We start from the raw sequence: 27,629 nt of genomic DNA on the forward strand, positions 1-27,629 counted from the left end.
AATTGAAACATTTATCTAGGCGGCCACCTAAAAAAATATACCATAAAATAACAATACGACATACAATTATGTTAAAATAATATTCTAATATACTCTATATAAAAATACATTCATACACTTTTACTAGAGCCTTATAACAATTTAATGAATGGATCATTGTTGTGGTCCATTAAATGAATTGCATTAGGTCCATATTCCAGCTACAAATTACTTTACACGGTCACTTTTGTAATGATAAATGTACACGTCTTAGGTGTAAACAAGTATTTCCATACAAATAGTTGCTGAGCAGTTCCCGCAGTGTTGCCAGGCCACGGCACCCACGTGTCACTATTTCTTATCACAATTTTTACACGATTGTCATTATCATCATGTGACAAATTATCTGTTTTCACAGTAAAAAGGAATTACCGGTAGGTATTAAATTCCTATTTTCACTAAAGTCCTATGGGATACTGGGAATCGTCTAAAGACATTGGGGATGTCCCAAAGCTTCCAGAAGGGGTGGGTACGTGCGAAGACCGCTGCAGTACCGCCTGCCCAAACTGGGTATCCTCTTTGGCCAGGGCATCAGATTTGTAAAATTTTACAAAAGTATGCTGACCCGACCGAGTTGCAGCTCTCCAGAGCTGTAAGGCAGAAACACCCCGAGCAGATGCCCAGGATGCGCCCACAGACCTAGTGGAATCTGCCTTCAGTCCTGAAGGTGTTGGCAAGCATGCCACAACATAGGCCTGTTGGACCGTAGTCCTAATCCACTGAGCAATGGATTGTTTTGATGCAGGTTGACCCTTCTTTTGTGCATCATACAGGACAAAAAGACAGTCTGTCTTTCTGATTCTTGCTGTCCTCTGAACATAGACACACAGAGTGCGCACCACGTCCAAGGACACCAGAATATCCGGTGAGTCAGAGGCAGAAGGAAAAAGAATTGGTTTGTACTGGCGCTGGTTGATAAAAAACAACAATACAAGACGGTATATAAACAATTGATTATTTACTAATGAATCATAAATATAACATATAATTAATACATTTACAAATGAATTTAAATTTAATTGCATTTTTAAAAAGACTAATGGTGAGTGGGTTAAATGGGTTTTCCGGCTTCCTCAGGAGCACTCACTCCTGAGGAAGCCGGACACCCATTTAACCGGAGAAACGCGTTTAGCTATTTACCAATCAGCTGAAGAGGTACCATCCACCCAGAAGACCTACCCACTTATCCCGAAAATTGGCATAATTTTGCACCGAATCCTAACCAACGCTGAGGCTGTGGGATTTAGCCTAATCCCTTGATTGGATATCGAGGTGAGCCACAAATAAAGGGAACTTGAGCTCTTGAAATTATAGAGCATTGGGAAATTATTTTGTTCCAGCTGAAAACCACTTGGATTACAAATTCCTCACTTAAAACAACCAGGAGGATCAAGGATGGTAATATTCTAAACCTTATCAGCTGCTATATGACTTTTTAATCTCGTTATCACCACATTGGTGGATAAGACTGAGCCCACTCACCATTAGTCTTTTTAAAAATGCAATTAAATTTAAATTCATTTGTAAATGTATTAATTATATGTTATATTTATGATTCATTAGTAAATAATCAATTGTTTATATACCGTCTTGTATTGTTGTTTTTTATCAACCAGCGCCAGTACAAACCAATTCTTTTTCCTACTAAAATCTGGGTCTGACTACCCCTAGTACCGGCTGCTGTTAATTGCGCACCACACATAACCCTCTTTTTTAGAGGCAGAAGGAACCAGCTTGATTGAGGTGAAAAGCAGAGATCACCTTAGGCAAGAACTGCGGGTTTGTTCTCAATTCCACTCTGTCCTCATGAAAAATCAAGTAGGGGCTCTTACAGGACAGAGCCCCTAACTCAGAGACTCTACAAGATGAGGCCAATGCCAAAAGTAACACAGTTTTCCAGGTGACTTACTTTAATTCCACCATTGATAACAGTTCAAACCAGGAGGATTGCAGGAAAGTCAGGACTACATCCAGGCTCCACGGTGGTGTAGGTGGGACAAAAGGAGGCTGAATATGAAGCACTCCTTGGAGAAAGGTCCAAACCAGCCAATTTCTTCTGGAAGAAGATTGAGAAGGCCGAAATCTGGACCTTTAGAGATCCTAAGCGCAGGCCCAAATCCAAACCCGCCTGCAGAAAACTCAGGAATCTGCTCAGATTAAACTATGTTGGCGGAAAACATTTCTCCTCACACCAACCTACATATTTCCTCCAAATATGGTGGTAGTGGGCTGCGGTCACTGGTTTCCTGGCCTGAGTCATCGTGGATATGACAGATGTGTGAAGGCCCTTATGAGCTAGGATCTGCCGCTCAACCTCCAGGCCGATAAACGAAGCCACCCTAAGTCCTGGTAGACGCAGGGACCTTGAGTGAGCAAATCGCTTCTGAGAGGTAGATGCCAAGGCTCTTCCACCAACAGGCTCTGAAGATCCGCGAACCACGCCCTTCTTGGCCAATCTGCTGCTACTAGAATGGCCTCCACTCCCTGACTTCCTATTCTTTTGAGTACTCGTCAGCAGTGGAAGAGGCGGGATCATGTAAACCAGGGTAAACGATCACTGCGTTGTCAGGGCATCTATGGCCACTGCCTGGGGATACCTGGTTCTTAAGCAGTATCTGGCGACCTTGTGATTGAACTTGGACACCATCAGGTCTATTTTTGGACAACCCCATTGCTCCACAATGGACGCAAATACTTGGGGGTTTAGGCTCCACTCCCCGGGGTGGAGGGCATGGCAACTGAGAAAGTCTGCCTTCCAGTTGTCCACCCCTGGGATAAAGACGGCTGATAGTGCCATCACATGTATCTCTGCCCAAGACAGGATCTTGGAAGCTTCCCTCATGCATGACCTGCTCTTCATGCCGCCCTGGCGGTTGACATATGCCACTGCCGTCGTATTGTCAGACTGCACTTGAACCGCTTGACCTTGAAGGAGCGATTGAGCCTGCAGGATCGCATAGTACACAGCTCTCAACCAGGGCTGTGGAGTCGGTAGATAAATGGTCCGACTCCGACCCCTCATACGGCTGACCCCAACTCCAACTCAGACTCCTCTGTATTAATATGCGAATGTATTTGATACATTCCTTGAAGGAAAGAAAGGCAACATACATATTATTACTACAGAAACTAGAGGCCGGGAAGCCAACAGTCTACTGTATTGAACAGTTTAAGCAAAGGACAAACACAAACACAATGTTTGTCCGCTGGTTTGATTGCTCGTCACCGTTCAATTCACGGACACAAGGAACGATTTCTTTACCGAATCGTTACGGACGACGAAAAATGGTGCCTGTACATCAATATGAACCAGCGTAAGGAATGGCTTAGCCAAGGTAAACAAACGACCCCGCGCATGAAACAAGATCTTCATCCGCGTAAAAAGATGTTGTGCGTATGGTGGGAGAGCTTGGTTGAATGAATTTTTCGAGGCATTGAAAACCTTATTGAACGTTGGAAATAAGTTGTAAACTACAAGGGAGAATACATTTATAAGTATTGGTGCTCCGAATTGTGCGTTGCGTGCCATATAGTGAAGCACATGAAAAGCATGCTTTTTCATGGTCACTTAACATGTTCGTTTTGCGGTTACGTGAGGCACTGCATGCATTCGTCTTTATTCTTACAGTAGAGAAGTCATTAATTATAATTTTCGGAGTTGGACTCCGACTCCAGGTACTCAAAATTTGCTACGATTCCGACTCCTCAACTCCGACCCCACAGCACTGCTCTCAACTCCAGGACATTGATGTGGAGCTTCGACTCTCTCAATGCCCATCGGCCCTGAAAGGTTCTGCCCTGAGTCACCGCTCCCCATTCTAACAGACTTGCATCCGTTGTTAGGAGGATCCAATCCTGAATCCCGAATCTCCTTCCTGCAAGCAGGTTAGGAGCATGTGTCCACCACGGGAGCGATGGTCGGGTCTGATGTGACAGGAATATGTTCTTGTGCATTAGAAGATGCGACCCCGGCCACTTGGACAGCAAATCCAGTTGGAACACTCTGGTGTGAAACCGACCAAACTGGATCGCCTCGAAGGTAGCCACCATTTTTCCCCAGCAGTTGGATACACTGGTGTATTGATACCTGAGGCGACGCGTAGGCGTCAGGGAGGACTTGGGGATGTTAAGAATCCACCCATGGTCCGACATAACCTGTCTGGTCTTGACAATATCCTGCAGCAGGATCTGCTCTGACCTTGCTTTGATAAGCAAATTGTCTAGGTAGGGAATGATGTTGATTCCAATCCTCCTCAGCAGAGTCATTATTTCTGCCATCACCTTTGTAAATATACGAGGAGCAGTCAACAGTCCAAATGGCAGCACTCTGAACTGGTAATGCTCGTCTTTTAGAGCAAATCTCAGGAATGCCTGATGAGGGCCCCCAATAGGTATGTGGAGATAGGCATCCTTCACATCCAATGATGCTAGGAACTCTGCCTCCTCTAGGTTTGTTATGACCGCCCTCAGAGATTCCATTCTGAACTTGTACACCCTTAGAATGGGGTTCTGAGTTTTTAAATTTAGAATGGGCCGTACCGAGCCATCCTGCTTCGGTACTACGAACAGGTTGGAGTAGTATCCTTTTCCATGTTCCTCCACTGGGATTGGTATTATTACCAGTGATTTCACCAGCTGTTGTATTGCTTGGTGTAAAATCACCTGATCTTCCGCAGCTGCTGGTAAGCCTGACCGGAAGAATCTGTGAGGGGGAGGTCCTGCAAATTCCAGCCTGTAGCCATTGGAAATAAGATCCCTCACCCAATAATCCAGGTGAGAGGCATCCTATATGTGGACGAAATGCGTCAGTCGACCCCCCACCTCGCATGAGGCTCGTGGAGTGGGCCCCGAGTCATGCCGAGGGTTTAGAGGTGGATGCACTAGGAGCACGGTCCTGTGACCCTGGGCCTGCAGCCTTTCTGAAATTTCCGCGGCCACCTCTGGCAGCAGAGGAAGCTCCTCTTGCCCGCTGCTTTGGACTGAAAGGCCGAAAGGACTGAGACACCTGAGAAGACTGCCCAGAGAAGGGGCGTCTAGTCTGCGTGGTGGTAGTTGGCAGAAAAATGGACTTTCCTGCCATAGCTTTGGAAATGAGGTCATCTAACTCACTGCCAAAAAGCTTTTCCCCTGTAAGGGGAAGATTATCCACACTATGCTTGGAGTCGGTGTCTGCGACCCACTCGTGCAACCAGAGGGCCATACGACCTGAGACCGCCATTGCAGAGGTGCGGGCATTGATAGCACCCAGCTCCTTCTGCGCATCACACATGACTTTTGCAATGTCTTGGATATGGCGCAGTTTTTAAGTAACCTGGGCTACTGACATGTCTGCCAACAAACCTTGTATTTGAGTGGCCCATGTATGGATAGACTTGGTCATCCAACAGCTGGCGAGAACTTTCCTCTGTGACGCACCACTTGCCGTATATATACTTTAAGGGTGGTATCCAGCTTTTTGTCAGCATTATCCTTTAGCGTGGCAGACCCTGGAACAGGGAGTACCACCTTTTTAGGCAACCTGGACACCGAAGCGCTCACAACCGGAGGCTCCTTCCACACCTTTCTACGGCTGGGTCAAACCGAAAGGCTGATTTGAACCTTTTGGACAATTGGAAATGTTTTTCAGGTGGTCTCAAAGCCTCCTTAAATGTGTCCTCTAAGTCAGCTTGCTCAGGAAAAACAATATGTTGTTTTCTCTGTGAGCCAAAAAATGGGTCACCCTCCTGTTTTTCAGCCAGGGGGATATCCAAAACCTCTCTTATAGCCATAATGAGAGGCTCCGGGCCATGCAGAGATGATTGAGAGTCCTGTAACTAAACGTCATCATCATTATCATCATCATCTCCTGCCTAAGAATAAACATCAGAATCAGGCGTGGGGATAATATTATCCACCCTTGCAGACAGAACAGAAAGGTCCTGCTGTATTTGTTTGGTCTGCACACTATTTGCAACCAATTGAACTGACACTGTCTGCAGCATGTTTTTAATACCAGATGCCCACTCAGGTATCAGGATTGCAGGATTCCACTAAGTTGGGATGATACACATACACAATAAAAGACATTTGAGCTGGGAAGTCGTCTACAGATGTCCTGTCTTGAGAAAGGCCACCTAGTGGCCGAAACGTAGACTACACTATATGGAACAGTGATGTACCTGAAATAAATTCTTTCATTATTAAAACTGTGTTGAGTGCCCTCATTGGATTACAATCCTATACTACTGTATGAATGGGACAAAGTATTGTCACCCTAGAGGTGCACCCCAGCAAATATTCAAAGGTGGCCGTGAGTGCGGAGTTTACAATTATATATATATATATATATATATATATATATTTATAGTAAGAACAGGCACTCCATAGTGCAGGTAAAAGTTGATAACCAAATTTATTGATGCACAAATAACACAGAATAGGGATAGGGTCACGTACCAGGAGTAGCGGTATAGGGTACCGCAGACAAATCAGCATGAAGTGGTGCACAGCACCTTGTAATCTTTAGAGCCAGTTAGCATGCAAGCTCTTTCGTTCTATTGACGTCGCTAGGCCACGCCCCAACTCGTTTCGTCAACGACTTCGGCAGACGAAGTCGATGACGAAACGCATCATCTGCCTCCTATTTACAGGGACAGATGTATAAGGCCTGGTGAGTGGAGGGTGATGGTGCAGCAGCCAGTCAGCTCTCAACTGTCATTTTCATTCCCAGCCTGTAATATGGCAGATGGGAGATGACTGGCTGGTGCGTTGTTGCCTTCCACTTTTTCTCACTTGTCTTGGCTTAATATATCAGCCCTAAACTTATGAGCAGCATGATCAGGGGTCTGGCCTGTTTCCTGTGTGTATGAGGGATACTCCAAGGCTGTCAGCAGCGCTGCTCATGTATCCTGCTCAACACAAGCAGCAGGTGAATAAGATGACTGAGGGGAAGGGGAAATATATTGGCACAGGAGCCCCAAAACTTAGTTTTGTGGTCATAAGCAACCCCTAATTGACCATGATTTCATTTTGCTTTTGGGGAAATATAGATCGAGATTTCCCAATATATTTGCATGTGCATGGGGCAGATGTGTTTCTTCTAGTTGCAGATTTGTTACTGTATGTCTATAATGAATTGCAGGATATGCATTTTTTATAAATAATGTTAGTATTTGTATAAATACAATATTAGATATCATTCAGAATATGTAAATTCCATACATTTCCAGTCAGTATGGTGCAGCCAGAAGTACGACCTTTGAGACATATGTACTTTGTCCGGTGTTACTAATCTCTTTATGTATCAATTTCCTAATACAGGTATGTAAAACTATTTGTGGCTGTGTGATACTAATTTATCTGGGTTTTCTTGTATCCGCTCATCCTCCCATCAAAACATTAGGTATAGTCAGTTTGTTACTACCCAATTTGTTTTATCACTGTTTCCTATTGTAAAGCACAACTGAATTTGCTTTGCTATATAAGAAACGGTAAATAAGTAAAAAGTAGGAAACGAGACAGAGTAAAAACATTGATAAGAAGTTAGAGGGGGAGTAGACTAACTGAATCAATGTCTTAATTAAGGACTTTTTGTTTCTATGAATCCAGCAAATCCTTTACTACAGCTATCAGATGGAATTTGTTTTTATGGGGGTGTAATTGATTGTAATTTCTGGTGATTTTACAATTAAATGAATGACGGATATCAGACTGCCCAAAAACAAGTACAAAATTCTCACAAACAGCAGGTCAACCTGTGTGAGAAAAATACCACAGAAGATGATTATGACAGACAATATAGCTGAATACATAGCTAACTTGCCTGTATGTGTGGAAAGGAAAATAATAATAACACTGGTCACTAGTAAATAGTCTTTCATTTTTTAGGCTCTTTAGGGTAATTTGAGGGTGCTGATTCTAAATCTGACATTAGTTTTTCCAGATTGGCTCCATTTTTTTTAGATAATTGGGTACCCAATGAAGTACAGTAATATGTGTATTACATTCTGTACATTCAGAACAGTGTTGCTTAGCATTCAGAAGTTACTACAAATCTCTTCAAATATACTCATAATGCAGGGCTCGACAAAACCCGGGGGCCAGGTCGCCATGGCGACCAGATTCTGCTTCCTGGCGACAAGATTTGCAAGGAAGCAGAACCCCTGGGCAGAGTGGTGGCTTTACAGCAGCGAGCCCCGCTGTGGGTTATACTGTTAGATATACAGTAAGAGCCACCACGGCAGCAGCCGGCAGTGCAGGGCACAACTCTCCCGGCTGCCGGGAGAGGGACATGGAGAGGCAGGGAGCTGGCAGCAGCCTCTGCGTTAGCAGTGGGTCCCCATGGCTTGCTATCCTTTCAGCACATACAAGCAGCCCGTTTCAGACACGTAAACAGATGGCGCCGCGGTGGGTTATTATGTTCATTATGCCCGGCAGAGCGGTGCACAACTCTCCCGGCTGATGCTGCATCAGAGCAGGTCCGCGGCGCGGCTATTACATAAGTCAAGGCGGATCACAAGCTAATCGGGAGCTACCAATGCTGCTCCGTGCTTGAGTTTTGAAATAGGTGCGCTGCGGACCTGCTCTGATGCAGCGGCAGCCAGGAGAGCTGTCTGCCGGGCTGCCGCCATGCTGGCTGTTATATTGAACATAATATCCCACTGCAGGGCCATCTGTTTACGTGTCTTTGTTTTAACAGGGGCACCCGAGGCTACTGTAAGTGCTGATAGTATAACCAGCCACGGGGACCCGCTGCTCACGCAGAGGCACCAGAGACCTGAGGCACCAGGCACCAGAGGCAAACCCCCGTCATTTTTTTCTCAGTCTGCCCCTGCCTGGCATCAAGCCAGAAACCCATAGCAATAAGCATGTAAGTAAGCAGCACTGTGGCATAATATGCCATGGGCATTACGTTGTGTGGTATTATATGTAATGGGCATTACGGTGTTTGGCTCACCGTGTAATGGGCATTGCGGTGTGTGTTGTATATGTAATGGCCATTATTGTGTGTGGTATAGTATGCAAAAGGTTTTTCGGAGTGTGGCATATTGTGTAATGGGCATTGTGGTATGTGTAATGGGTATGTGACATATGTAATAGGCATTATGGTGTTACTTTTTGGCGCACACTGTCACTATTTTTTTCTGGCTCCTACATTTTCATCCTGGCTCCTTGATTTTTTAGAAATTTGTCAAGCCCTGTCATAATGAATATCACTGGCCAACAAAAATTATTTTTCTTTCTATAGCCAAGGATATTTCAATGAATTAAGGTTAATTTGATGGTACGGATTCCAAATATACCGTTAGTTTTCCCATATTGACTCTATTTTTTGAGATATTGCATATACCCTGAAATTGAACATTCCCCATAAACGCTTTAGACCTTGTTGTCTTAGCAGATGTGTTTTGATCTTTCATTGTGTTCTTACTTAATCTGGAAATTTTTGTTCCTTAGTTAGGTGCAAATATGAGCATAAAAGTACACTTTCTTCACAGTCACTTGGACAGATTCACAGTTAATTTAGGCGACTATAGTGAGGAGCAAGGTGAGAGATTTCACCAAGACATAAAAGTGATGGAGGAAAGGTACCAGGGTAGATGGGACAGGAATATGATGGCTGACTACTGTTGGGGTCTTAAGAGTGATATGCGTGACTGAAGATCACTCTTATAAAAGAAAATCATACAAGCAGGATTTGTTAAAGCAATAAATGTCAAATGTTTACCATGTTTATATGTTGTTTCATTAAATAAATATATTTTTTTGTTGGCCAGAGTAATCTCCCTTCCACTTTCTAGTGTGGCTAATTCATGGAATTGAACCCTCCCCTGATGTGAATGGTCAAATACTCTCATGAACGTGCTGTGGAGTATGTGTTCGCTATATAACTAGTAATAATAATAAATAATAATAATGACATATAAAATGCAGGCACATCGGTATAATAGACTCCAATACAGATTCTTAGTGCCTCTGAAAAATGTGCGAGCTGAGCAAGTAAGATCACAAGAGCTACTTTTTGCATACCCAGAAATAGAGACGGCTATTGCAATTCATTCACAGCATGGAAACACAGAGGCTCAAACATAGTAAAGGTGCACATACACGCTGCAATAGCAGCGTGCATTCGGATGCGTTATGGGCTGGATCGCATCCCAGCGCATGCGATTTGAGTGCGAAGCGATCCGTGGGCAGTACAGAAAGTATGTGCAGCACATAGTTTTTGTACTGTGCGATGCCCGCCGGAGTACGCATCGCATTACATGCTGCTATCGCAGCGGGTATGGGCACCTTTAGAAAACATTGCCTGATTTACGTACAATAGCCACTTTGTGACCGCATCTGAAACAGGACCAATATTATAACAGAAAAGGTAGCTATTTGTTATATAGTTTTAGTTGTGTTGGAGAGGAACTTTCCTAGCTAGAGAAGTAGTGGTAAAATAAATGTCTCTCTTCCAGATATTATGGATACCGTATATACTCGAGTATAAGTCGACCCGAATATAAGCCGAGGAACCTAATTTTAAAACAAAAAACTGGGAAAACTTATTGACTCAAGTGGGACCCTCACTCGAGTATAAGCCGAGGGGGGCTTTTTCAGCATAAAAAATGTTCTGAAAAAGTAGGCTTATACTCGAGTATATATGGTACCTTTGCATCAATCACATTATTAGCAAATTTTAGTGAATCAGGGCCTAATTTAATAAACCGTAAGACATAGAAAATAGTTAATTTGAAGCAAGTCATTTTCAATTTCTCAATGTTCAAAAACAGAAAATGTCAATGAAAAATATAGGCTGTAACTAAACGATACAAAATAACCATGAATTAAAGTAGTAACTTTGTGCATTTTTGAAAAAATACTGCATGAAAGGTTGTGCATTTCTTCAGTACGTCATTTTCCGCAAAGTTAATCTCTTGTGCTACTGCAAAGCAAAATGGCCATTTTCGTTCTGGTTAATTAAATGAAATGAATTTGTTATTCCATGCAGTATTTATAGAATGGTTTTTGTAAGAAACATTTCATTTCTCATGGGACACGTTTTAAACATATAAGGAATGAAGACAAAATAATCCCAGCTCTAATTTAGCCAGCTAAACAGATGCAAATTAATCTAGTACCTGAAACAGTCGATTATTTAGAAGTTCTGAAGAATATGTGACCATAGAGAAATAGGATTACTGAGTGCAGCTTTAAGATAGATACAAAAAAATGTACGGTACTTAAATGACCAAGTACAATTCTAAAAAATTATCACTTGTCTCCTTATGGACTTCAAAACCCTGTAGGGAATAGAAATACATTTCTTTGACTACAAAGAAAGACTCAATCATTTTAAGAATTTTTATTTGAAGAGTTTCTATTCTAGAAACAACTAAAAGCATGCTGTCTAATGGCGAGGAGGAGAACGTTATGTCAAATTAGAGTGCCTCCTAGGCTTTAGGTGGGAGAGACTTGTCACCTTACGTGCCCTGCCCCATTCTTCAGCGCTACTAGAATTTCTGCAGTGCAGAAATTCATCTGGTGACTATCAAACAATGGCCCTGATTCTGGTTGGCTGGCTGCTTAGTGGACCTTTTAACGCTGCTCGCCGGGTGTGCGAATGCCCGCCCCCTCACCACCCAGCAAATATACGTGCCGCACTTCTACTGAATGATTTGCATATGCATCTGTTCACATGCTATCGTGCAGGCACAAAATCATTGGACCTAAATCAGTCTCTGCTGGACAGACTTGTGGCGTCCCGCTCTGAGAACGGCTGACGGCCATGGACGTAGCGGACTGCCCCCGGAAGCCAGGTACCCACCTGTGTTCGCATGGGGATGTTCAGTGATTTCCTGGATGCACCCATCATTTTTGTGGGTACTCCCAGGAAATGCAGGGAGTTTCAATGCAAACGCCCACTGCCCACCTCCAACGCACCCCCCCCCCCCCCTTCGTACACATGCGCATAAGATAATATGTGCAGGGCTTCAACATCGGTCAGCGGTGCAAACGCGCAGGGGACCGATCCAACCAGATTCAGGGCCAATAGGTATTAAGGTGCCAAAAAGAGTGATCTACCACTATCAAATATTAAAACCTCTGAATTAATGGTAGCCAGATTGAGGTAGATATTTTTCCATCCCTAAAAAAAAAGTCACATTACTTTCTGTAGTGCAGGACTGTTCTCTAGCGATCAGGGGCAGACGTATTAAGCCGGGAAAAGTGATAAAGTGTAATGTGATAACGTACCCACCAATCAACTATCATTTTTTAAACATAGCCGTTTGACTGGTGCATTATCACCTTCCACTATATCACTGCTTTATCACTTTAGAAGGCCAACTCATCTGCACCTACTCAGTTACCCCCTGCTTTACCACAGCTAATTTAGACCCCTTCCAATTGTCAAACCCCCTCCCCCCCACCCACACACCCCAGCACATCTCTATCAGCAGCCGAAAAAAACTGTGACTTCAGCCTCAGTCTGCCTAGATACTGCAAAATATTGAAGCTGCTATGCATGCGATCCTCACGCTAAGCTCAACTTGTAAAACCAGAAAAGGTGCACAGCAAATACAGATTGTGGTGGCTGGTTTCGCCTATAGAGCATCTGCCCTCAGCACCAGCTGCACCACGGTTCCAGTCCTGCTCATCAAGCACCCCTTGCCCAGTACAGCAACCATCATACATAATCCTTATGCCCTCACCCAGCAGCACAAATCATGGCAACATCACCCCTCACCATGGTCATCACACAGCACCAGCACTCCTCAGTCAGCACTACTCAATACATGCTGATCCGACCTCAATCAAAACTTTAGATCCGGGTCTGTGTCTACTTTTGCAACAAGATAAAATATATATACCTCCAGTAGTCCAGATACAGATTTTTCTGTTAGTTTAATATAGACAGTACGCTATTAGATAGGCAGCATGGATGGTGTAATGGTTAGCATTACTGCCTCACAGCATTGAGGTCATGGGTTGGATTCCCACCATGGCTCTAACTGTGCAGAGTTTGTATATTCTCCCCGTGCTCCTTTGAGTGCTCCGGTTTCCTCCCACAATCCAAAAATATACTGGTAAGTTAATTGGCTCCCAACAAAATTAACCCTATAATGAATGTGGGTGCGTGTACATTTGGTAGGGAGCAGTGGCGTAGCTAAGTTTTGGGCGCTCCCCCGCTGTTAGGGGGGCGCCACCGCCGCCACCCATGCAAACCCCCCCCAATCCCCCGCAGCCTTACCTATAGCGCTGGTCCCGGCGGCTCCATTCTTCTGCTGAGGACCACCACAAAATGGGCGCCCCCATACAGCAGACAGTTTCAGAGAACTGCGTGCTAGATGGGGGCGGCCATTTTGTGGTGGTCCTCAGCAGAAGAACGGAGCCGCCGGGACCAGCGAGATAGGTATGTCTGTGGGGGATTGGGGGGGGGGGGTGTAACTATAGCACCGCAGCCCCCGGCGCCCCCACATGCACAGCTCCCCCCCCCCCCGCGCGGTGTCGGAGGCTGCGGAGCTATAGTTACGCCGCTGGTAGGGAGTGTAGATTGTAAACTCCATTGGTAGTAGATTATGGGGGAAATCTATTTAGTAGTGCTGTTTTTTCATCTGTTTTGCCTGATGATCATCATTGGGCAATTTCTTGCGATATGAACCCCACAGTGGCGTGCATCAGCACCACAAGCTGTGTAGACGCAGTGCTTTACTGTATCCAATTCAGGAGTGGAAAGGGAGCAGGCAGGGGGCGGGAGCAGCGAAAAACCAGGCAGTTATGGATGTCCTTATTAAAATGCTGAATGTTCCCCCTGGAAACGCAGGCATGGCGATGCCTGTTCGGGGCGGGCAGCTGATGTCACATGATGTCAGCGCCCGGCCTGAATTTGGAGATCAACAACCATCTGAAAAGTAAATATTGACTTAATCTTCAGGCCGAAGAAATCATTTGATGGTCAGCGACCATGGAACGACTTCTCCTTCATTCAGACACATGCGAGGGGATGTGTTACCATACACATTCCCTTTCATGCTAGCGCCAGTATTCGGGTGTTGGGGGGTGGGGAGATACGTTCAGCCGGGTGGCCTTAACCTGTTCGCTAGCCTGCGAATCAGGCCCAATGTTTTCTAGCTAGAGACTATATTGTCCATATCGGTATGCCCCTTTAGAAGGCTTAATCAGGAAGCTACACCTACTATTTACAATTCTTTAGCAAAGAGAAGCAAAAATTGAACTTAAGGGTGTCTACTAGAATGTGAAAAGTCCTTTTTCATTGTGAAATTTAATTTATGTTCTAGCCTGCTGCAACTTTTTTTTACTCCTCTCTAATGTATAACTTTTTTACAAGTCTCTAAAACTGTATGAAATTTTCAGCAATGTAAACATGATTAATATCACTCTACGCTTAGAGAACTAGCTGATTAAATTCAAAATGTCCATCTTTTATATGGTTTTCACATATAAAGGCAATAAAAGAAGAATATATTTATTTTTCGCAAGAAATTACCCAACACATCTCAAACTTTAGTGAAAACTGTTCTGGACAGTGACAGGTGCAACACCTTTAAAAAGGAATTTTATTTTTTCGGTTAACCCCTTTATTTCATTAAAGTGAGGCGTTATCCAAAAGATAAGCTTTAGAAGCTTTTATGCATAAATTTTTCAAAACAAAAACCTGTTTGTTTGAAATATAAACTATTAGGAACGCCTATCAATCAACTTCTCAGCTTCTAAGGCCAATATCTTAGATGGAAAATGGGACAAGATGTAATGAAGTCTAAGTTTGGTGGACGTGCGGGATGCTGGCTGAACTCTGAAGATTTTTTAAAGGGGCAATCATTTACTAGACAATACAATGCCTTGCAAATCATTGCCCCTTTAAAAGAAATATCAGAGTTCAGACAGCATCCCGCACATCTCCCTAACTCAGGCTTCATTTAATCCCTTCTGTTTTTGTTAATACAGTATTGAATATTAGATCCACTTTTCATCTGGCATTGCGCAAGGCTTAAGGCGCATACACACTGGGTGACTGAGCTGAAAGTCGCTCAAAACAGCAGGTTTGAGCGGCATTCAGCTCAAAGCCGCCCAGTGTGTATGGCCCGGCGATGAGCGCTGCTGCGCGCTCCTGCAACATCACTGGGAAAGCCGTTCATCTGCTGGTTATACCAGCAGATGAGCGGCTTTCAGGACAGCTTTGCATAACGCACTGCTATGCAACACCGTCCCCCCCCCCCCCACCCTCCATCAGCGCCAGGAAGGGGGAAAGCCACTCAGTGTGTACGCACTGAGCGGCTTTCCCCGCAACGATGAACGCTATCATCGCTGTCCATACGCGCTGGGCATAGTCATCAGTGTGTATGGACCTTTAGTGTGAAGGAGGAAATACTGATTGGATCAGATCTATGGGTTGTCAATCGACAGTTTTGCAATTAGCATGTTTAGCAAGGAAACGGAGCAATGATTTCTGGAAATCCCGGGTTTAGCTAACGCAGGAGGACGTGTGAACATCGGGTCTAATTCTGACCTGATCGCACAGCTTCAAATTGCAGGCTGGGCGATTATTGATAGACTGCGCATGCGTACATCCCGTAGTACACATCTGCGAGGCCATCCTGCAATAAAATCCTGAAACTTTTTAATAGCTGGCCGTACGCAAAGTGATTGACAGATTACCCAGCGTTTAGGGGTGGTAACTGGCCATTAACTGGGAGTGTCAGAGAAAACACAGTCGTGCCCAGGCGTTTGAAGAGAAGTCATGCGACGTCAGCTCCGGCCCCAAACAACCTGTTTCTATTGCAGTTGCTGTATCATTTGATGGTGAGCAGCTTGCTGAAGGATTTGCAGCTTGCCGATCTAGGTAAGCAAATCGCAGGCTTGCACGGGGTGGAAAATACCTGATTGCAGGGCTCTAAATTTAGCATGGCTGAATTAGGCTCATTATACCAATAATAGAATGTACAGCTGGGAGGGGTGCAAGGCATACAAGACTATATAAGGCTGCAAGCTAAATCCTGTAATTGCAATAATCAGGCAATTGAATGGTCTCTACCTAGGTTGTCTACTATATATAGACCTGCAAACATTGAAGGATTATGGCTGTCAGAGCTACAATAGGTGTTAAAGTACCTACGTGGCAAAGTAGAGGTGAAGTCTGATATTGACAATGCCAGGCACAGCTGAAAAAGGCTGCTGCACATCAAAAGGTATGCATGGAGAGCACAACAGATGGCCAGAACTGCTGCAATAATAGCGGATGTCTTGTCTATGACAGATATTGGGGCTTGGGTAGACATCCATGTGAAAAAAAAAAAAACTATATGGATGTAGAGTGGTGACAGTGGGGAAAGGGGAATCCCATACAGGGCAAGTAATCAGCATGATGCTTGGAGCTCAATAGAAACCTAAATTCTCACAATGGCAGAGTAGCTACTCACTCAGTACTATTTATGTGTTTTTTAATCAGCGTGCAGTGCATATACCAGGGACTGGGACCCAGGCACATGTAAGCAAGTTTAAGAAGTTCCATAGGAGTGTTCTTCTAGCCCTGGGATGGGGAACCTTTGGCTCCCAGCTGTTGTTGAGTTATTTTGTTTCTGTGCAGGGTAAATACTGGCTGCATTATTTTTACACTGCAATTTAGATTTCAGTTTCAACACACCCCACCCAAATTTAACTCTCTCTGCACATATAACATCAGCCCCACCTGCAGTGCACATGGTTTTGCCCATTTTCCCAAAAATTTGTACTGAGCTCAGATCTGAATAAGGGCCCATGTGTCATTTTCCGGCAAATCAAAGTGACAAATTGTACCTATCGTGCAGCGTGTAGTCTCGATTACATGCTCCCCTGGTATGTTAACAATATCATCATATTGGCTGTGCTGGATGGTCAATCAGAAGATATAGGGCGGTATTCAATGAGGCTGTTTCGCCATGTTTTTATGGCGATTTTGTGCTGTATGGCGAATTTCTGACTAAAAACGTGAATCAATGACCAGATGGCGAATACATTTCAAGGTTTTTTTCGCCATGATTCACCGAGTAGCAATCGCTATCTTTTTATGGTGAAGTGGAATGTGAACTTTTTAAAATAAAGTGTTTTGTTTTTTTTAATTGGTGTAAAAAAAAATCTGCAATTTTATTCTGAGGAGGGGCATGCTATTTTTATTCATGTGCTGTAAGCACATGAATATATATTTAATAAAAAAAAAAAAAAAAAAATAAAAAAAAAAATATATATATATATATATATATATATATATATATTCCACAGAGGTGTCGCACTCCAGCCCGTTTTAAAAGCTTTTTATTGCAAACAACGATGACACAGCAACGTTTCAATACACTTAAGTATTATCGTCAGGCTCTATTGAAACGTTGCTGTGTCATCGTTGTTTGCAATAAAAAGCTTTTAAAACGGGCTGGAGTGCGACACCTCTGTGGACTATAAATAGCGTGTTTTTGCTGTGTGGGCACCCGCCGAAGCTGAACATATAAGTGGCTGTGCCGGATCCTCTGTGGACTATATATATATATATATATATATATATATATATATATATATATATATATATATATATATATATATATATATATATATATATATATATATATATATTTTGATATATATTGATATATATATTTTTTTTTTTTTTTTTTTACACAGAGCAGCCAGCAGGGGGCCGGAGCCGAGCCACTCATTAGATATTCATATATTCACTTCACCCGATCGTTACATATTCATGATCGGGTGTAGTGAATATACACGGTCCCCTGCTGGCACCCCCGGGGGGCAGCCTGTGCTGCCTGGCACCCGGGGAGCCCACCTCCCCCCCACAAACGTTCTGGGGCAGGCAGGGAGACTTCCATCTCCCTGCCTGCCACCGTCCTCAGGCTCCCTGCGGCGTTCGCCGTAGGAGCTCCAATTCGCCGGTCAGGGGCAGCGAGCCCCTGACTCGTTGAATACCGGCGAGGCTCCGGAACGCGGCGACCAGTGGCGAATGTGCAGCGAATCCTAAACAGGATTCGCTGCACATCGCCAAAATCCACATTGAATACCGCCCATAGTTAACTAGTATGCCCGCCCAAAGCAAAAGCTTGAAAAGCTAGTCTGCTACCCTTCTGTGTTTGTGCATGTGTGAGAAAGAGATGAAGTTTCACTCTCTGCCAGCAGATGTCAGTGTTTTGGAGACTAACGGACACTACACATATATAAAGATTATGATGCTACTGTATGCTGCAGAATGCAGCAAGGAATGTTCTATCACCCCATTGCATCGTGCAGCGAATAAGCACTGTATGGTATGTCGGTCCATTGGCAAGCATATCGGCCAGTAACACATAGTTCTCATGTGTACCTGGCGTAAGTGTTTCAGAAGTGATTAACAGAGCTTTTGGGATCATTATTTCTTCCACATACAGTACACTCATTTTACAAATGTTATTTTTGAAAGGATCTCACTCATTATGGTATGCAATCTCAGCCGCTATTTCCGACTGGGAAAATAGCCGCAGGGCCCTATTCAATACTGTCTTTACCGACAGCATTGAAGAGGGATCACAGCGGAACGAGCCCGACGGTTGTCGGGCCTGTTCTGCCAATAATGACCGTAGTTTGTCGCGATTTTGACCATAGATCGTCAATCCACGGCCATTTTCGCGGACACGCTGCCTTTTTCGCCGATCGGCAGGCGGGACAGTGAATCCCGTCTGCCAATTTGCAGTCGGGCAAACGGCAATCAGGCTTGGATCACAGCTGTCAGGAGGGATCGACAGCCATTATCTGGGATTGTATACCTCCCTAAAGCTTCAGCTTTGTGAAAAAAAAACATTGCTTGCACATAATAGTACATATTTTGGCACAGTAGAGAGCATAAAACTGTACCATCTTTCTGTTATATCACGCTGTGCCTGTCTTTGCATCAATGTGCTGAAATTCTGTACTATAGCTTTACTTTTTATTTGCGGTTAGATAAACTCACTCAAAAAAAAAAAACTAAACATAAATTAATATGATAAATTACTGTCTACAACATATAACTCAAAACATTCCACTACACTAAAATTAATTATAGAAACAAACCTGTGGCAACTAGTTTTAAGTATTCAATTATTAATATATACTGCCAGGCGGGAAGCCAGCATGAAAATACTGATAATTTAAGCATATCCAGCACAGATAGCATAAATCAACTTTCTCAAATTAAAGTATGGAGTCACATTGTGTGTTGAAATACAACAGCATTATGTACTTTTTATTTAAGAGATGATATATTGTAGTAAATACGCCAGCAGTACTGATTTCCTAAGGCAAAATGTAGTGGAAGCCCAGTGGCACACTTACAGTAGTCTCAAAAATATTGAACTCCGTTAACTGACCTTTCACCTGGTCTCCCCTGCTGACCCCATAAGACATGTATGCATGTATCATCCAACATGTGAACCAACCCGCCTGTGCAGCGGTGAAGAAAAGCTTTGAATAAAATGGTGGGATGGGTAAAACTCATTCAACAAATGGAGGTACTACTGTGTTGGTGGGGTGATTTCATACTTAGACCAGGGTTGCCTACCCTCCCTGAATGGCCAGAAAGGGGGGCGACCCTCCCGCATTGCTGTCCACCTCCCGCAAACCGCACCTCGGCAGGGCTGGCCCGCAGGTTAAATGATGCGATCGTGGAATTTTAGCCCCCCGCGTGCAGTGCCTGAAATACCGGCATTGCACGGGCGGGGCTAAAATGCCGTGATCGCTCTAGACACACCCCCAATAGAGCATTGCTTCTGTGGCTGAACTGCCCCCTTTTGCCTCCCATAGATGGCCCTGCCCCCTACTTCACAGAGCTGGCTGCCCTCACCCAGAGAGGGCAGCCTAAAAGTTGGCAACATGACTTCCTAAGCAATAGAAACACGAGGCTAAGTTTTGTCACTTTTCTACCCTTCAGCAGGCTCAGAGTCTGAACTTAAACCAATCTCATAAAAAGGATTCCATGAAAGCACCCTGAAGAAGGACTTTACCAGGAAGTGTGTTCTTAAAGGGATGGCATCATCCTCCATTTGCTAGAAATCATCCTTGAATTTACAGCTACAACCAGAGCAGTTTTATCATAGTTGTACAGTTTTTGACAGGTCATACCAGAGTACAATCCAGTAGTGACATTACATGAGTGTAAAAGATATCTTGATGCGCTTCCTACTACAGAAGAGGAAAGACAAATCTTCAAAAAACACAGCTTTTACTTGTAAGAGGCAACTAACGTTCTTATGGAACCGTCACTGTCCCTGCTAGTACTCAAGGACTACAGTATCTGGACTTACTGGGAACAGGTAAGACACTTATTGTAGATAGAGAATAACTAACACTTTACACTAACATTACAAACTATTTAAAAGCCTGTCAAAATGACGGCTTCTGCAATGTACTTTCACTTAGTGACCAAGCTAGTGGTCAGAGGCGGTACTTCACCTCAGAGGTGAGGAGTAATTAGCCTTTTCTATATATAGATACTCCATTTAGCGGAGACGTAGAAAAACAACAAAGAAGGGAAATAGTCACATTAAGTACAGAATTTTTTATTGTGGTTTCTTTTTCCTGTCTTTTCTCATATAACTAAGTAGTCAATTTAAATGTTGACATGACCTTAAAAGAAAAGACACCAAAAGCTTATAATGTGCACTGGAAACAGACAAACAATAAAACAATTTATTTAGTGCCTGTGACTATACCTGGAAATTTGGTCAAGTTGTCAATAATGTATGCAAAATTCTATCTAGTATACATTTTATATATATAATATTATGCCAAATAACTGCCACAGAGTGTAGAATATAACGCAGTTTGTGATTATACTGGGAAAATTGATGAACATGTATTATGTACAAATTAGAAAATACATTGACTCTATAAACATTTAACAAACTGTAAGCAAATTGAGGAAGTACCTTTACTCCACAGCTGGTTCAGCATAATTTTGTCCAGTGGCTGATTGAGAATAATAAGTCCACATTTCAAGTAGGCTGTAACAAAAAATAGATACAGAGATCAGATGAATATAAAAAAAAAACCTTTATGAATTAGCATTGCAAGTAAAATATATAGGTCTACTGAATATACCGTTAACATTTATTGACAAATGGGCCGATTCACAATTGATCGATGGGCTGCCAATATTCGGAGCCCAGTGATCAGTTAGCCACCTGCCCGGTGTGTGCAGTAGCCACGTAGTTCAATGCTTACTCTGGGCGGCTGCACTTTTCTCGTCACTCCCAGTAAATAGCAGAGTGCCGCCCTGCTGTCATTAATCTTGCAAACGACCATCGAAGAAATGCCATCGCTGGCTCTGTTCGCAGGGGGACCTCGTGTATGCACGGTCTCCCGATAAACAGTAGGGCTGCTAATTCACAGCCCTGTGCAAAGGTCATAATGGAGCCCATAATGTACTGTATTCCTTGAAAATGATCAGTTGATGGCTTACATTTGCTATAATCCGACAACATTGGTTTGGATGCACATTTGCCAGATTATGGATGGCTTTCAGGCATCAAGTTTACAAAGATGGAGAGTGCGGATTATTGCTAAAGTTGTTCATAAATGATGGTATGTATTCCAGCAGACAAAAAAGTTAGAAGCGCCCGATCCCCTTCTCCGAGCACATTTGCATGCAAATGGATGTGTTCACTTACCCTTCCATTTGGATGCGGCCAACAGGGGTCAGGCACTGATGTCAATGCTGGGTGTCCCCATGCACCAGCTCCCTGTCCGCACCCCTCTGTGCCAACCCCTCAGCGACTGTTCTAGTCGCTGAAGGCATTCGTACTCTGTGGCCCTGCACAACCACAACATCGGTCCCCGTAGCCAATTCGCTGCTGGTCGAATTAACCTGAATCACCCTCTATAAGCGAACCACCTAGAGGAGTATATATCCAAACAGAGATGTTTTACATATCAAATCTATTCTATCTTTCTTGAGAAGGGAAATGGGTGTCAAGTAAATATTGCAAAATATGCTTTTCTTAGGATTCACCTCGTTTCTCTAAAGTTATATTAAGTATAGTTTCTGGTGTTGTAAAACAAGCCATTAAAATAAAAAAATAAAAAAAGGTTAATGCAGCACTGAGGGACAGATGTACTAAGCCACCAGCCAATCAGCTCCTACCTGCTGCCATGTCACAGGCTGGATTTGAAAAATGATCTGATTTCCAACATGTTAAAGAAATCACAGGGGACAGTTTTATCAAATAACTAAAGACAGATGAAAAATTAGCCAGAACCTATTAAGATTCTACACTGGAGCTTGGTGTATGAATCATGTTATTGTTTTTGGTACGGAGAGTGCTGTAATTCCCAGGTAAACAGAATCTTACTGCATTGAATCATGACACAGGCATACCTTCTGTAGTAAGGAATTATACGAAGCAAATTAATAAACATTCTAAGTCCAGTGTTTTCATTCAATTATGAGGGAATAATTGGATTTATACCATTCCAAGTGGAAAAAAAATGTTAGCCATTTCGATAAAATAAATTACCATGGAACATGTGCTACAAAAGATTTATAAGATATTTAATCAAAGAAAAATATGTTCAAAGTAATACATCCACTCAGATGTGCCAGAGCATGTATACATATTTATTTGTTATTTCAATGTAATTTGTGATAATGAATCACACATTCTAGAAATGTAATGCTTTCACTTTTCATTACCTGATCAGTCACATCATACTTTATTTAGTCTAGCATATATTGTATGCACTAATTATTACCAAAAGTAAATATCATTTTAGGGTCAACAGACTGGACAAATATAAAACACATAACATAAAGGAGGCACATTACAATGAATATTAAAAATATTCAATTAGCATTTTTCACATTGTATTTTGTTATGACATGAAAGTAAACTTGATTTATGGGCTATTTATCAAGCTTTTTTCCTTTCATAAAATTTTGTAGAACAGCAGTTTCTGTATAATTTTATGAATTTTTGCTAACAATCTCATACAGGAGATTTCAGTTATGAAATGGGGGTTTGTTTGCAGAGAAGCAAACTAAAGACACAAAGGGCCAGATGTATCAAGTTCAAAAGTGATAACATGGAGAGTGATAAACAGACAGCCAATCAGCTCCTACCTGTCATGTCACAGACTGTGTTTAAAAAATGTCAGGCAGGAGATGATTGAGTGGGTGTGACAGTGGGGAAGATCCCCAAAAAACGGACTGTCCCTCAAAAATCTGGGCAGTTGGAAGGTATGGACAAATCCCAAATATGCAAATGTGAATGGTGAAATAAATGAGTTTTATACGAAATCCCGGAGGTCGGAATCCCGGCGGTCAAAATCCCGATTGGGGGGGGTCACCCCCCCTTGCGGGCTTGCGGCGCTTGCCACGCAGCAGGCCCGGTGCCTCACTATGCTCGGCACACTAATTTATTCTCCCTCTATGGGCGTCATGGACACCCATAGAGAGAGAAAGTTTCGGAATTTCGGCGGTCGGGATTTTGAACGCCGGGATCCCGACTGCCGGGATTATAACTGCATCCCAAATAAACAACAAGCGCTGTCCTAGTAAGATATCTCCTTTTGGATTCTTCAATATCCACCGCCAATAATTTCTCTAATGCGGGTGTTCAACTATTCATCCAACATCCATTATGACAACACTGACCTATATATCAGTCCCTATGTGCACATCAGGGTTTCTTTGCTATACCACGGATGGATAGTGCAAACTTCCTCACTGCACTTTGACAACTCATGTGTTCAGACGTCCGAACAAATACGGACCTTAATCATAGGGCCCTATGATCACATCAAGGTTTCTTTTGGTCTGTAAAATGCTCATGGATTTACACCACTCCCCCTTAATGCATGGACTCACCTCAATGAACATGAACAAATGTAAAAACAGGCAACAAAGTTTAAAATCCAAAAAACACAAAAATGCTTCTCATTGGAGAGACACACTTGCACTTCTTCTGTATCCGGAATGGAAGAAGGCACTCCCAGATGGCAAAAGGGTAGGTCTCAAACAATGAAAAGTGTCCCTCCACTCACCAACATGTTTTGGGCATTGGTAGTGCCCTTCTTCAAGGTGCCTTGTTAGAGATTGGTAGGCTCCAAGATATTCTTTATAGCTGCAGCTATTGTTTGCTGGTGTACCATTGTTTGCACATCCTCAAACCCCAAACATGTTCGCAACATATCTGCATTTTTTCGTTACTCCCTGTTACCTCACAAAACACTCCCTAAATGTTAGTTTGATAACAAAGCCTCACTGTGAGCAACATTACTACAATACATTGGTGCACATACGCTGTTGGCCTATTTTTGCTCAAGAAATGTCAGCATTGCGAACATCTCTGAAACAGGCCCACACTCACACAAAGCATACAGCTAGTTACACAGGTGTGGTTTAAAAAGAATAGAAAAAAATCAATGGGAAAGAATAAACAAGTACAGATGTAGATACACTCACTGTGGATTCGACATGGCCGCACTGTCTTCTGGCATGCCTAGTCACACCCATGACTAGGAGAGTGGACTGAAATATTTTCTGTGCAATTTAATCTTAATGACTGAAAGCATATTTGTGTACACCCTGTCTGAAGTGGGAAAAGGTACACGTGTACTGTCAAAAGGAACTAAGCACATATCCTTACCCTTATTTTGCCACATGCATACGAAAAACGCATCGTGGTAGTGACTGCATGTATCGTAGTAAGTGTGGGAGGATCCGCACAGACAATAAAAATGCTGTGTGAATTTTACAAAAGACCAATATAACAAACTACTTTATGACCAATTCCTGCAGTTATGGATAGGTGGTGCACCCAGCATTCAGTAGAAGTGACTGAATACTGTAAATGGGGGTTTGTTTGCAGAGAAGCAAACTAAAGACACAAAGGGCCAGATGTATCAAGCTTCAAAAGTGATAACATGGAGAGTGATAAACAGACAGCCAATCAGCTCCTACCTGTCATGTCACAGACTGTGTTTTAAAAATGTCAGGCAGAAAATGATTGGTTGTTTGTTTATCATTCTCCATTTTATCACTTTTCAAGCTTGATACATCAGGCCCAAATGCTTTTTGAGCGCACTTTAGATATACTTATAAATGTATAATGAATTACTTCAACAATTCGCTCAATAATAAAAGATAATAAGTTCATTTTTAATTGACATTTAAAAAAAATAATTATTTTTAAATTTTTATTATACAAGTATATCAAGAGTGCACCCAAAAAGCTTTTGTGTCTTTAGTTTGCTTCTCTGCAAACCAACCATCCATATATTCAGTGACTGCACGTACTCTGCTGGAACTACAGTAGTCATACTGTGCATACGCACCATGCATTCCTATGGAAACTGCACACTATTACCAGCAAGCCAGTTTGTCACAAATAGATTGTAAGATAAAGGACACAACTACACTTATTTTTTCTCATCTTTAAATTCTGGTTTTCAAATAATGTAATACAGGTTGAGTATCCCTTATCCAAAATGCTCGGGACCAGGAGAATTTTGGATAAAGGATTATTCCGTATTTCGGAATATTTTAATATTTCAATGATGTATTTTGAAGTATCTTGCATTTATGCTGTATAAACACATAATATACACACAAATATATTTTATTACCACATAAAATATACACAAATATTATTTTATTTGTTCAAAAAACAAGGTTTAAAACGTGAAACAAAATGTGTGTACTATCTCAGCACTGAATTTGAATGCCAAGCAATCATTGTCTTGCACATATATAGTGCCAGTTACATATCATGTCCCCAGTGATGCTGTTACAAATGTCCCCAGTGAGTTTTTAGCAAATACATTTTTTTTTTCACTTTCTGGAATGTCTGGTTTTCGGAATAATTCGGATAACGGATATTCGGATACGGGATACTCAACCTGTACTATTTTTCATTTTGGCCCTAGATTTCTCTTGCTCTTATTTTGTTTGCTGTGGAATGAGCTGGGATTTACTCTTCAAGGCACCGAGTAAACTCTGAGTAATACCCCATTCACACAAGCCTAAATTCCCGGGTTGAGTCCGGGAACAACCCGGTACTAGCGCTGGTGTGAAAGGTTCCCGGGACAAAATCCCGGGCTAATTTGCCGGCAATCCAACCCGGCTAGGTAGCAGGGTTACTCCCGGGTCCTTCCCGGACTACTGGCTGGTGTGAAAGGTGCGGGGACATGTCCCTGCTTCCCGTGTTGCCTCTGCTGATGTCAACTAACGCTGATTTGCTGGCAGGGCAACTTCCTGTTGTGCTGGATGCTCAAACACGCTCAGAGGCAGCAAACAGCGTGCAGGGAGATACAGCATGCACGTGCTGTGGGCAAAGTGCGTTTTAACCCCTGCAAGTTGGGCAAAGTGCATTTAACCCATGCAAGTTGGCCAAAAGTGGGTTTTAACCCCTGCAAGTGTGGCTGCCATGGCTTGGACAAATGAAGAGGTGAGGGAGCTGTTAGCCATCAGAGGGGAAGAGGAGATCCGGCGCCAGATTACTGGCACTGTGAAGGATGCCCAGATATACCACAACATTGCCAAGGTCCTGGCATCGCGGGGCTTCGTCCGCAGCCAGCAGCAAGTGGTGAACAAGCTGAAGGGGATGAAGAAACAATTCTACCGCATACATGACCGCAATCGGAATAAGAGTGGGGCTGCAAGGCAAGATTGAATCTTTTACGAGCTGTGCACAGCAGGTTTTGGCCACACTGTGCTGAGTGACCCGATCAGCCTGTCATCCTCCTGCTCGGCCACTCTCTCATCGGTGGTTGATGAAGATAATCAGTCGATGGACAGTACCCAATCTGGGCCAATATCACCTGGGCCAACATCACCGATACTAGTCACAGATGACACCGATTTAAACTCCTCCGTTAACCATGCAGATGACAGCCTAACCATCCAAGAGAGCAATGTGCCCGCAATACCCACAGCGACACAGCAAAAAGCTCTCCCTGTGATGCGCACCAATAGTAAGTATTTATCCTTGCTTTAATGTCCTAAGTACTTGCATTCCAATACACAGTAATGCTGCACTATACGCCACCATAACCGTCCGCTGCAAAGTTTGGTGTCGCAGAGTAGTGTATCAAGTGTAGGTGGGAGTAGGCCACAAACACATACGATCACACCACTGCTTTTTCTTATGCCTTTTTCTCCTTCTTTTACTCCCCTTGCAGTATATACAGTTCCACCACGGAAACGCAAAGCCACCAAAGTAGAGCTCGCGGCACGGGAAATGACCAGGGTGCTCTGTGAAAGACTGCGCGACATGGACAACAACATGTGGCGATAGGAGGATGCCCGGAAACTCTGTTTCATCGAGGAGGAAAGAGAGCTGCAGCAGACCTTCATAACACAGATAATGGGACACCAAGAGCGCATCTTAAACAGCTACCAAGACCGCCAATTCTTGTTCCTGGAACACAACATACCTCGCTTTGTGGGTAACAACATGCTCCCAGCTAACCAAGGCCCTACTGCCCCTGAGCATAGCTACCCGCCGTATTCCAGAGGTCCATACTATGACCCTCCTAACCCGCCACCATCCTCGCCTGAATACCCTGTATACAGGCAATTGCAATAGGCAGTTTAAAATAGTATTGCTGTTTTAAGG

At 43.2% G+C, this 27,629-nt stretch overlaps 1 protein-coding gene across 2 annotated transcripts in view; it reads right to left on the minus strand.

The window, feature by feature from the left end:
* Positions 1-27,629, minus strand: part of TPK1 (thiamin pyrophosphokinase 1) — a 551,394-nt gene that overhangs the window by 393,226 nt on the left and 130,539 nt on the right. For both annotated transcript variants that reach the window (XM_083188542.1, XM_083188541.1), the window contains exon 3: positions 20,943-21,017. In XM_083188542.1, the coding sequence (XP_083044668.1) occupies positions 20,943-21,017 (75 nt within the window). The remainder of the gene's footprint in view (positions 1-20,942; positions 21,018-27,629) is intronic.

This window comes from Crinia signifera, chromosome 5 (assembly GCF_055691185.1).
Source record: "Crinia signifera chromosome 5, ASM5569118v1, whole genome shotgun sequence".
NCBI lineage: Eukaryota > Metazoa > Chordata > Amphibia > Anura > Myobatrachidae > Crinia > Crinia signifera.